At 48.9% G+C, this 12,623-nt stretch overlaps 2 protein-coding genes across 2 annotated transcripts in view; one reads left to right on the forward strand and one right to left on the reverse strand.

Annotated features, from left to right (window-relative positions):
• Positions 1–464: 464 nt before the first annotated feature.
• PNMA2 (PNMA family member 2) lies at positions 465–7,612 on the reverse strand. The gene is made up of 3 exons (XM_080675970.1): positions 7,437–7,612; positions 4,453–4,586; positions 465–4,147 (listed from the first exon to the last, which is right to left on the reverse strand). The coding sequence occupies exon 3, from the start codon at positions 3,659–3,661 to the stop codon at positions 2,567–2,569; it is 1,095 nt and encodes a 364-aa protein (XP_080532096.1). The 5' UTR covers positions 3,662–4,147; positions 4,453–4,586; positions 7,437–7,612; the 3' UTR covers positions 465–2,566.
• Positions 7,613–7,794: 182 nt separating this feature from the next.
• The window catches only part of DPYSL2 (dihydropyrimidinase like 2), a 116,045-nt gene continuing 111,216 nt past the window's right edge, over positions 7,795–12,623 (forward strand). The window contains exon 1 of the mRNA XM_080675971.1: positions 7,795–8,282. Within this exon, the coding sequence (XP_080532097.1) occupies positions 7,929–8,282 (354 nt within the window). The 5' untranslated portion in view covers positions 7,795–7,928. The remainder of the gene's footprint in view (positions 8,283–12,623) is intronic.

The raw sequence follows: 12,623 nt of genomic DNA on the forward strand, positions 1-12,623 counted from the left end.
CTGTAGAAAAAAAAAAAGAGAAACAATTTCAAGAGGACCAAAGCCGAGAGAAAATTTTCATACTGCACATATATATAGTAGAAAATGACTTCATCCAAGAAATGCAATATTTCAGCGTTCGGTCATTTTACTGTTGGCAGAATAGAGGCTGGTGAATTGTCTGCAGTTACTTGCCTGAGCAAATGAGTCGAAGGTCTCTGAGGGACCTGGCCTCCATCTGTCACTTTTTTGTATTTTAGAGAGAAATCAATGATGGGTGGACTGAGCCCTCTCGTCCCTGGAGACAAAGCCCAAGTATTCATGTACCAGTATTTTGTTCTCAGGTTTGCATGTCTAGAAGAGTTCAAGACCTTTTGGCTTGGGAGTGCTTTTCTAATCCTATCTACCAAAATTTTTCTTTTACCAATAATAGTAAAACTCCTTCAAGTAATAGCTTATACAAAACCACACTGCATGAAACAGAAAAAAACTTAGAGTTTTACTAATATGTATTTATTTTATAACTTCACATTTATAACATTTTATTTCACATATTGTCAATAAATGGAAACAGTGAAGGCATTTTCATGAGTACAAAAACATAGGAAATCAGGATGCACTGGGTGATATCATGCCACTGTGGTTGAACAGTATTGAAAAATATAACTTGGGCAAATGATCACACATGATCCCTTTTAAAAAAAAAATTCTTTTCTTACAATCTCAAGATATTCTTCAGTTAAAATGATCCACAATCAGAAATTATAACGTTTCAAAGTCAAATCACTAAACTATAATGGCTAGAATACTTTTCACAGAGTAACAGACACAAAGCACTCAAACTTACCATAAGAGCTAAAAAGATTTCTAATGCAATGTTATCACAACTTGACTCACAGGTTACATATGTACTTGCTATGGCACAACTGTTAGAACAATAAAGAGAGCATGCATTGAGCAGAAAAGCATCATGATGATAATAATGCCTCCATGTACTGAGGGCTTTCTATCCTCCAGACATCATGCTAAGTGCTTAAAAGGCATTATGTCATTTGATCTTAACGTAACAGCCCTATTCCATTACCTTCTCATTTTTCTGATGAGGAAACTGATGTTCAGAGGATTTAAGCAAGTTTGTTGTACACAGAGCTACCATGCTGTGCTACATCAACTAGCATTTCACTGAGTGGTGGTTACCGCTCTACTAGCATACTCGACATCAAGGGCATGCATGGGCCTGATTTAAATACCCACGAGAAGCTACAGGTCCCGTAATCTATGAACATTAAGAAGAGTTGGGTGGTAGGGAGAACTGTAGGAGGGTATAGGGAAGACAACTGTTGATGGAAGAAGACGTGGGGTGGTAAACACCATAGAGTGCGCCTGAAACCTGTATAATTTTGTTAACCAGTGTTACCCCAATAAATTCAATAGAAAGGAAAAAAAAGAGCGAAGTTCAGCCACATGCTCAGATAGTGCAAGGGAACCCTTTTTCCAATGCCTGAAAACAAAAGTGAGCCTGTGCTGGATGTATACATGCTAACATGTGGATAGCAATACACTTGCATCTGCCTGCTGTTTATTAGAGATTTAAAGGGTTTGAAATCCATTGTAAAGATGGAGCTTCAGAGAGTTCTCAATTCCTGCCTCGGCTCCACCCACTTGTTAGCAATTTGATATAGAGGAGACGGCTTACCAACTCGGAGCACTGGGTTGCTGCACACGTTAACTGCGACATGCACACAACACCCGGCACGTAGACCCATGTAAATGTGCATGCCTTTCCCCTCTTTGCCTTCTGTCGCCACTAAAAATCTTCTCTAGCCAGAGGGGCCTGCTCGCTACTCCAGCATGCCCTCCTGCAACATCGCCCTTTCCTGAGGGAGCCTCTCACATGCGAACCTCTTGAAAGCAGGGATCAGGCAGAGTGCTGTGTCTTCTGGGCCTAACACAGTGCCTGGACCCGTCTACCTGACACCTGGCAGAGAGGTGGGAGAAGTGCTTCTCAAGAAAGGAGAGAAACCTGAAGGTGGAGATGGCCGTGTTCATTTGGCAACCGCACTGCTATTGGCGTCATGAACTTATTTACACAGAAGGTTGTTCAGCTTCCACACGGGCAGGCCTGTCCTCAAGGAGCCTGTCGCTCTCTGAGAGCAGGACTGTTACCTCCTTGAACAGAGCCTCTCACTGCTTCAGGGACACGGAATTTGCTGATTTGAAAAAGAAAATCACCCGACAGGTAAAAATGCTTAGGTTTTCAGGTAGGTTACAAAGGATGCTTTTTTCTCATGTCAATTCTACTTTCTATGGTACGGGCAAACTTTGTCTATTGGGGATATTTAAAGGAAACGTGACGTTCCCTTTAGGTTACTATATCACATTTGGAATTTAATATATTGTTTATTGGTAATCTAGGTTAAGGTCCAAGAAACTCTCAGATAATTTTTTCTGAGAAAGAATCAAGACTTGGCTCGAGTGCCTTGGTTTTCATTGCATTCACTAAAGAAAAGAATATGGGAAAGGTCTTAGCCTGGTAAAATGAATGTCCCCGGGGCCCAGGGGCTGCAGTCTCACTCTGACTTAGCTTTTAGTTATCTGTCTCCTTATGCCAGTGGCCATAGCCATCACCTTCATCTGGCTCGTCAGTATTCTCATTTTCAAAAGCAGCCTCTTCCTCCTCCTCTTCCCGGATTACCTTCATTAACTCAAGGAAGCTGGGGGCCGGTCCCTGGTCTTTCAGCTCCCTAAGCCTGCACCACAGGGTCTCGCTGAGGCTCGCCCCGGCCAGCACCTGCTCCAAACGGACCTGGTCTGCGATATTCCTGGGGATGGCGCGTTTCTCCACAGCCTTGCGGAGCAGCGTCTCCAGCCGCAGCACATAGGCGGAGACTTTCTCGCCTTCCTCCTGATACGTCTTCAGGTATTTCACCTGGGAGGTCCGGCGGCTCTCCAGGCTCCCAAACACCTGCTTGAATGCCTCCAGACACTCGTCCACGCTCACAGAAGGATTGTCTGCCTGCACTATGCGCAGGAGGTCCAGGGCGGGGCCACGCAGGCTTTCCATCAGCCACCTTTTCTTTTCTGCCTCTGCTACCGGCCACTCTTTGACTATCTCAGTGGCCTGTTCCAACCAGATTTCAAAGGGCTCCTCCTCTGGGGCAGGCACAGCACTCCCCGAGAACACCCGCAGCTTCCGGTAACGCATGGGCAGCAGGGGCTGCGGGGCATGTGCTACTGCCTGCCCCACCACCTGGGCCAACAACTCGGGCGATACGCAGGGCACTGCGGCTGGAGACACTCCCTCATGCCCAAGGGCTCGGAACATACCTGAGACTGTCTGCCCCTCTTTTTCTAGAAAGAGGTGCAGTCTTTCAAGAAATTCAGCGTCCTGGTTAGGGGTCTTAAAGACCACTTTCCAGACGCCCCCCCTTCCCTGAACCTCACTGGGGATCTCCGAGACATCAGTGTCCCCCAGGAGCTCTAATAAGACGGCGCTGGCATTCTCCTGCTTCCTGACTATCTTGCCGAGCAGCCGGTACCTGCCCAGAGACTTTAACGTATCCTGGAGAACCTCCTGGATCTCAGCCTCCTCACACTCCACTGGTATCCCCATAACCATCAGGGATTTCTGATCATCCACACTCATTATCCGGCACCAGTCCTCCAACAGTGCCAGTGCCATCGTCACGAATAGCTATTCGCTCTAACTCTACGGGTACAATGAATTTGCAGTGCAGGTAGGCACTCCCTTAGGATTTCAAGTATCCTGGATAAACTCCTGAACCCACAGCCCACCAGGGAAGGGGTTTCCGGTCAGGTCCCTCCAACAGCAGCCCGAAGTCTTCTGGACCAGTAACCCTTCCTTGCCCGGTGGCAGGAACTCAGCACTTCTGGTTATAGCTCTAGACCTGACCCAAGGTGGGTGGTTAGTGTCTCAGTTAGCGCCACTGCCAGTGGGCTCTGTAGGTCCCCGGCTGCTGTGTCTCTCCAGATGCTAGCCGACGTGTGGTGGTGTTGACCCTTCTCTGACCAACCGAGTTACCTGCAAGAGCTGCTTCACACTCTCCCGGTCTCTGTCGCCTCACCTCTCTCTAGTCAGTGTGGAAACGCCTCCACGCCGGCCCCCAGGACTCCTGGAAAGACGTTGCACAGCAGAGGGCCTGGATTCCTAGCGAAACAATGGTCAGTTACCACACAGCCCTCTCCTTCCCAGGAAGCACCCACACTCGCATTAGGGGGGCGCATTAGGGACAGAGGTGAGGGCAGACGGGGTTCTACCCTACATTGTATTTGTGTCTACCCCACGGTCAGGTCTCTGCTGATAGTGACTTTTTTCCCTCTTGGGGACCCTCCTGCAATCTGGCTTCCCCGCCATTCACTCATCGGACATATCAATTAATGTCTGAGCCCAGTTGTGTCCAGGACTCAAGATCCTTCCCGCATGAAGAATGAAGTCAGGAGATGGTCAGATACCTGTTTGTAGCATTCCAGAATGTTCTGTGAGAGTCAAGAAGCTTGTTTATTCAGCTTCTAACACAGGAAGATGTCACCGAACTCTACAATGTTCACGTCTTGGTCCTTCTTAGCTCCAACCAAGCCAAGCTGCCCTGTTACATATAAATAGTAATGGTGTGTTTTCATTGCTCAATAATACCCAATAATAAAGACTGTTAATGCACTTATTAAAAATATGACAATCCTTCACAATGTAATTAAATCTACTAAACAATATACAGTAGTTACTTCAGTTCTTTGATTAAAAAATACAATTAGAAATTACTCTAACATTTAAAACCAATATCAGTATAACAATATAGCATATAATACACTTTAATATGATAATATAGACATAACAATTTAATATAGGCCTAACAATTTTTAAAAATCTCAGGGCCGAGCTTGGCCAGTGTGGCTCTGTGATTGAGTATCGACCTATGAACCAGAACGTCACGGATCGATTCCCAGTCAGGGCACATGCCTGGGTTGCAGGTTTGATCCCCAGTGGGGGCCGTGCAGGAGGCAGCCTATCAATGATTCTCACTCATCATTGATGCTTCTATCTCTCTCTTCTTCTCCCTTCCTTTCTCTGAAATCAATAAAAATATATTTCAAAAAAATCTCAGGGCTGAATAAGTTAAACCTGGAATTATGAATTCATTCTCTTTTGTTATGTCTGGGCAGGCTTCGCAAATACAAAAGGAGGTGTTTCTTTTGCTTTGAATGTTAAGTTACTAACATGACACTTTCTTCGTAGCATTTGAACTTGAATGGGGGTCCTTTGAAGAGAAAGGAAAAGAGAGGAAGTATATGGAGAACCAGTGGAGAATGGGTAATGTGAAAAGGAAAGAGTGCCTAACATCTCAACTTACTGCTGTAGGGTGGGTGTTGGGGCCCTGACCACTCCTCCCTAGGCCTGAAAATCTCCATCACACCTAGTGGGCTTTATATGCCACAGATACCAACTTGTAACCATCGAGGCAGCGGCTCCTGCTGCAGGCACCTTTCCCCAGTCCCTTCTGGATGGCTCTGAAGGCATGGTGCGTGCCCAAGCGCAAGGAGGACAAAGAGATGGATCACACCCTGGCCCAGCAACCCCAGGGATCTGAGTCTGGTGACTTCTCTATGCCCTGCTAACATATGAGGGTGACTTCCTCGTCATTGTAATACTTCAAGGAAACATGAGATATAAAGAGGCACCCAATGCCCAGGAAGAAATATCTTCAAGGTGTATGTAGTAACTGCTTTGCTGAGGTTAGGATACTCTGGGTGGCTTCTTCCTCCAAAGGCAATCTCTCCCTGCAAGGCGACTTTCAAATACAAAGATGGCAACTGAACCATGGTCCTTGATACACGGATTGAAATATTTGGTTATGGGAAAAAAGGGGAAATCTTGTATATTCTAACATAAAGATAGAATTAGTTGGAAAAGGAACCAGACTTCCAGGTGGAAGATTCCCATTGGATTTGTTGGATCATTGAGTTAGATAGTGTTCTTGGGCAAAGCGCCTCAATCTCTCTAAATCTCAGTCTCCTACCCTGGAAAACGGTGATGGTAAAGCACTCAACGCACTCATCACACACATCTTCCGGGGCTGCGCTGAGTAGGAAATGATGCAATTTGTGTGGAAGCACTTTATTCAGATGGAAAGCACATCTGGTTTGAGGTCCGAATGCCAGCTTCTGCGTCTCAGCCCTCACAGTTATTCCTCTTTCCTCTTCCTCCCCTTCTCATCTGAAGACTCCTCTCCCTACCCCCATCATGATGGGCTCAACCTATAACTGTAACAGGTAGTCCTCCAAATTTAACTCCTTTCACAATTGGGGGGTGGGGTGGGAGTATCCCCATTTAATCCTTTCAGGGGCAAGGGCTGACGATGGGAAAGAATCCCTGGTCCCAGTGTCCAGCGTGATGACCCTGCAGTAAACAGCCTTTTTTAACCCAAATCCATCCTAATTACCGAGCATGCCCAGACCTCCCTCTTGAGCCGCCAAAGATGGGCAACATCTCTGCAGACTTTGCCACTGTAGAGAGGGGCGGGGCTGTAATCTACCAAATGGAGGGATTGATATGGATACAGGGAAAGACGTGGGGATGCGAGTGAGCAATGAAGAATCCACCCGGGACCGTGTTAGTGGCACAAATCCCCACACATCTTTAGCCTGCTTCGCCACACGCAATTCAAAGCACTCATCACAGCCAGCACCCCATCTCCTACCCCACTCTGGGCACGCGCCCCGCACTTAGGTCTCCAGCACGCGGCTCTGGCGCAGTGCGCAACAGGGGTGGGGGTACCGGACCGGGAAGGTCTGGCGCTTTAGAGATTGGGCTACAATTTGCGCCTTTTCATACCATTTCAAAACACTCCCCTGCGCCTTTTTTGTGGCGCAGTTGCGCAGTTAGCGGTACATGGCAACCCCCGCACTGCCTGCACCCTCACTCACTATATATTAGTTGTCCTGCTGGGCCGGAATTTGCAGACTGCATTCTTGGTTACACTCCCAAGGGCCCGTAGATCTATGTCTCTCTTTATACCACTCTCCCCTCCCCCCAATCATTTGCTACGTCCCTCGGCATTTCTCTCGGCCATGCTGTGCGGCCCCCAACCTCAGTGGATGAACTGAGTGGGTGGACTCCCAAAGCCTGTGGGTGGACTGAGGCTCTGGTGGCCCAGGCGTCGTACAGCCCCCACCTCTGCGAGGCCTGCGCCATCCCTTCTCCATCCTCAATGAGGCCCCTTCCTCTCTCCCCGGGTGTCCTGGAGCCAGCCAGTTTGCCACCATTTTCGCACCATCAGCTCACCCCCGGGTAAGGAGGCAGGGGCCGTGGGTCCTCGCCCCTAGCCCACCTCCAAATGCGGTAGCGGGAGGCGCCGGGCAGGGCAGGTGGAGGAGGAGGGCGCGTTGGCCAGGGGCTGCGCCCTCTGATCTTCATCCCCGCGCGCCTACCGCATACTCACCCGGGAGCCGAGAGCGGTCAGCAGGCCCTCCTCTCCGCATCCATTAACGGGTGGTCTGGCTGCTTCACTTCCGGAGCGCGGGGCTCTGGGCAGCGCGGCCCTCCCTTTCTCCCTCCCTCCTCAGCGCTCCGCTCCCACCCCGGCGCCCAGCCCAGCCCCGCCCCGCCCGCGCCTCCCTCCGCCCGCAGCTGCCGGGAACTGGCAGCCTCTCCTTCCCGCTGCCGCAGCGGCCGCCCAGCCAAACCCAACTTTGCAGCTCGCGGGAGCTCCCGCGGCGGCGGGGGCGTGGGCAGGGGGGAGCTTGCAGGGTCAGGAGGAGGGGCCGGGAGGGAGGGTCGCCCGCTCGCCAGCCCTCCTTCCTTTCTGTGCACCTTGCGGTAAGGCAGAACGCGGCGGTGGCGGCGGCAGCCTGGGGGCTGTGCTCAGGGAGAGGCGGACCTAGGGACCGCAGAAGGGCGGACAGACGGAGGGACCCTCCCCGAGCCCCGCACCATGGCCGAGAGGAAGCAATCCGGGAAGGCGGCAGAGGACGAAGAGGTCCCTGCCTTTTTTAAGAACCTGGGTTCAGGAAGCCCCAAGCCCCGGCAGAAATTCTGTGGCATGTTCTGCCCGGTGGAAGGGTCCTCGGAGAACAAGACCATCGACTTCGACTCGCTGTCGGTGGGCAGGGGCTCGGGGCAGGTAGTGGCTCAGCAGCGGGACGTCGCCCACTTGGGCCCGGACCCGCAGCCGCCGTACTCCCGGCAGGGCCGGCGTGCCGGTGGGGAGCCATCTGTTGAATCGGGCCGGAAGGTGGAGATCCGGCGGGCCTCGGGCAAGGAAGCCCTGCAGAACGTCTACGACCAGGTTGGTATGGGGGAGGGGAGACCTGAGAAGGAGGACGGGGCTCGGGGATCGTCCCTCCCTCGCATCCCAGAGGCCCACCGTCCTGCCCCTCCCCGGATCTGTGCAAGCACCCCACCCTACTCTACCCTTCTCGAAGGGTGCGGAGAGGCTCCGGCTGGGCGGTGGGCGGCTGCGCCCACAAAGGCTGCCAGTGCTTATCTGGGTCTGGGAGGTGAAGCGGGGAAGGATGGGCCGATCCTCGGCTGGGGGATCGCAACGTGGGGTGTGGGGATGGGCGGCGGTTCCATTTTTCTTAGACCCTCCCGGGCGGCTCCCTATTGCAGCTGTGCCTGGGTGTCCCACCCTTTTTTGATGCAGCTCGGAGCGTGCGGTGGAGTCTTCGGGTAAAGGCCCGCGGGCTCCCCAGGGGTCGGGAGGGGCGGGCTGGGGCTTAGACCGCTGCTCCCTCCCGCGCCCAGCGCGCTCTCCATCTCACCTTCTCCCGCTCGCTCGGCGCTCGCGTCCGGAGCTGGAGGCCAGGACCATGGTCAGCGGCTCCCGGACCGCCTCGGAGAATCTCGGCACCCTGATTCCTGTTCGCAAAGTGAGAAGAACCAGGGAGGCGATGGAGTCACCCGAGGAAACCCAGACGCTCCTAAATAGCCCATATGCAGAGGAAAGTTCCGCTAAGTATCTCAGCAAGGGCTTTCCAGAGTGCCCCCCCTCACGACCGCCCTATTTGGGAGGCGCTTTGGAGATGGGGACTAAGTGGATTATGTTCAAAGGGTAAAAAGAAAAGGGAAAACACCTTCACATTTTGAATAGATTGTCAAAGATGGATTGGACCCCCTCTACTGTGTTAATGGGGAAACAAAGAGAACCAATATACTAAGCCTTGATTTTAGAAAATGTTTGTCACCTCTGGCAAAAATGAACAGTTTGTATTTTAAGTGAAGTCATCTTCTCACACCAGTTTTTTTTCCCTTTATCAGCGTGACCTTCATACTTGTGCAAACCCCCTCCCCCCCCCACACACATACACACAAACCGTAATTTCTCAACTGATGAATTACAGTGTGAAATGTTTTAACACTTGTTTGCTGTTTCTCTCCCAAGCCCATTGGTGAAGATGAGAAATGAGTCAATGATTGCTTATTTATTGAATATCTATTATGTAGCTTGCCTTGTGGGGCTGGGGGAAGGTTAGCTATATAAAAAGTTCAAGGCAATTTTTTCCTTAGGGGCTTCTAAAGTAGTCGGGGGTGGTCTCTACATATTCACGGAGTGATTCCACAGTCATTTCTTTGGCTCAACATTCAGGGTGTGTGCTGACAATGAACACATCAGAAAACAATTAACAGTTGGTGATAATGGCCCAAATATGTTACTGTTTCCTGATGTAGCATAAAGCTTTGCAGCTCCTCACTTTTATTATAGTCTGAGTGCATCATGTTGCATTTGAAATTCTACAACTATATTGAATTTTTTACAATTTAGTACAACAGCATGTACCCAACTTTAATGAGTACTTTCACATTTAAATACTGTCAAAGTTAGAGAATGTTATTTAAATTATTATTTTTTCCTTAAAAACATTTTTTTAGCTCTTTACTTTTATAGGGCCAGTTCTAGGAAAGATAAACCATTTACTGTCATTTTAAAAAGATAGGGCAACTAATTACTTAATTGATTCCTCTTCCCACAGCCCTGTCCTCTGATCTATTCCTATAAGGGAATACTTGATATCCTTATTTCACTGTGAGTCAACCAGAAGAACTTAATCCAAAAAACTCACTTTTTCCAAGTCATTACACAAACTTTGACAATTGAAGTAAAGTTTTTCTTAAAAAAAAATATTGATTTTTAGAGAGAGAGAGGAAGGAAGAGAGAAACATCAATATGAACAAAACATTGATTGACTGCCTCCTGCACGCCCCCTACTGGAGATCAGCCCACAATTTGGACATGTGCTCTGACTGGGAATCAACCTGAAACCTTTTGGTGAATGAGACAGCACCCAACCAACTGACCACACCAGCCAGGGCTGAAGTAAAGTTTCTAATAGTGAAAGCTGAGTGAGTGTGAAATACTACCCTATGTAAATACATTGGGTGGGGGCAAACCATGATCATATAGCATCATGGTTATGTGCGTATCCTCGCCTTCAACACATGGTGCTTGCTGGGGATCCTAATGACCTAAAGAGAGGAGAAAAATGCCTTGAGATAAGAAAGAAATCATTTTTTTTTTTTTTCAAAAAATGGCAGGTCAGGGGACAGAGATTAAAAGTGGCCATCTTGATAATGATGGCAGTGAATTAAAATTCAAGTTTGAAAGGCGAAGTTTCACTGGGTTGAATAACATCTCTTTTTCTGTTCATTTAGAATCTTAGATATTTGATCATCAGAGCTATGAGTTTGAACACACTCCAAATTTAACTGAAGTTCTAAATTGTAAGCCTAGGGCATTGGTCGGCAAACTGCGGCTCGCGAGCCACATGCGGCTCTTTGGCCCCCTGAGTGTGGCTCTTCCACAAAATAGCACGGCCTGGGCGAGTCTATTTTGAAGAAGTGGCGTTAGAAGAAGTTTAAGTTTAAAAAATTTGGCTCTCAAAAGAAATTTCAATCATTGTACTGTTGATATTTGGCTCTGTTGACTAATGAGTTTGCCGACCACTGGCCTAGGGTATATGAAAGGGAGAGATTTGAAGAGGAAATACCCAACCAAAACTCCAGATAGTTTTAGCCTCTGCAAACCCACATTTGTACCAGAGGGTGATTCTGGCTTGGTCTTCTGCAGCCTTCCCTGAATTTTCTTTTTTTTTAAATTTTCTTTTTCAAGCTTGCCTTATCACATAAGGGTTGTTCCTATGGGATTTGTTTCATTCATGACTGAGAGTATTTACCAGAGTCAGTACTTACAGTGTTTGAATATTTCACGTTTATACGAGAGAACAAAGGTGTGTGTGTGTGTGTGTGTGTGTGTGTGTGTGTGTGTGTGAATATGGTGATTTCCAAAAGCGCAGTTGGGCCCGCCATTTTGACTGAATCAAGTGGCCATTACTTAGTTTTCAGCTAATGAGCGGGCCAGCATCTCAGTGCATGCCTATCTGAAGCCCTAGCACAGAGAGAGGTGGGGAACTGAGCAAGTGGATTGAAGCCCCCACTCACCCCCCTCCTCCTCCCTGAATCTTTGTTTGTAGGTGTTGTTAATGCCTGGTCACAGAAATGGCTTTGTCCACCTGTTGCACTAGGGGTTCTCCTATTCCTTTTGCAAGGCTTTGGGAAGGGAGGGAACAGATTCCTTAGCCCAAATGCTTGTGGGAGACCAGGAAAAGTGTCTGAGCTTGCATTTGCAGGTGTCAGAAGGTCAGCACTAGGAAGCACTGGGCGTGGCTTGGGCTGGGCTGCTAGGTTTTGGTGAAGGGCCAGAGCCAGTGTTGTGAATGCAAATAAGAAAAGCTTCTATCTCATTACTGTCTTTTTTCTTTTTATCCTTGGGGAAGTCCACCTTGGGCTACATTGAGGTTAAATTGATGACTACCTGTGAAGGACTCGAGCCCCTTGGAACAGAGAGCAGAAGGTCAGCACTGCTGGCCAAATATCCCTTGCTAGTGCCCTGGGGTCCCTCAGCCTCCTCCCTTCCTCTTAGGAATTCCCTGCATTCCATTAGACACAGCTTAGCCAGAACCAGCTATTCCACCAAAGAAATTAGACCCTGAGCATCCCATCCAAAGGAGCTCCCAGGCCCTTCTCCCAGCAGCAAACAACCTGCGTAGACTAGAGTGGCAGGGGAGTGAGTCTCCACTTTCCAGGGCAGGTGCCAGTCTGTGAACTACACAAGAGTGCTGCTGAACTTGACAAAATCACCAGCTCTGTAAAATGCTTTCTGATATTCCTTTCCATTCTGTGTCCCCATCCTCTGTCCCCATATTATCTCCCAGCACTGGCTGCCCAGTGACTCTGCTGCCCTCTTACTGTTCAATGATACCCCTACCCCACCCTGATCATGATGCTTTTTCTAGATCTTTCTTCCTCCCAAAGCAACAAACTCTGAAATCACTCCCTTCCCCTCTGCCTTCCCCTCTCTCATTCAAAATTCCTACCCTGTGTTAATCTTAGCTAGGGAGAAATCCCAATGATTGAAGGCATCCATATCGTCTGTGAATGACTGTTACACAAGTTGTCCCTAGAGATGCTTGTTTGATAGTAGGCTAGCACTAGCCTGTTCAACAAAAAGAACGTCTAGTTAGCACAATGTGTGGTAGAGACTTGGCTGGGAGCCTAGAACAAGAGTATTGATTTGATACTTGAGAGGGCACATTGTTTCAAAAGAGGAGATTCAAATGTGAACATTTATGTG

Source organism: Plecotus auritus (assembly GCF_963455305.1).
Source record: "Plecotus auritus genome assembly, chromosome: 6".
NCBI classification, from domain to species: Eukaryota; Metazoa; Chordata; class Mammalia; order Chiroptera; family Vespertilionidae; genus Plecotus; species Plecotus auritus.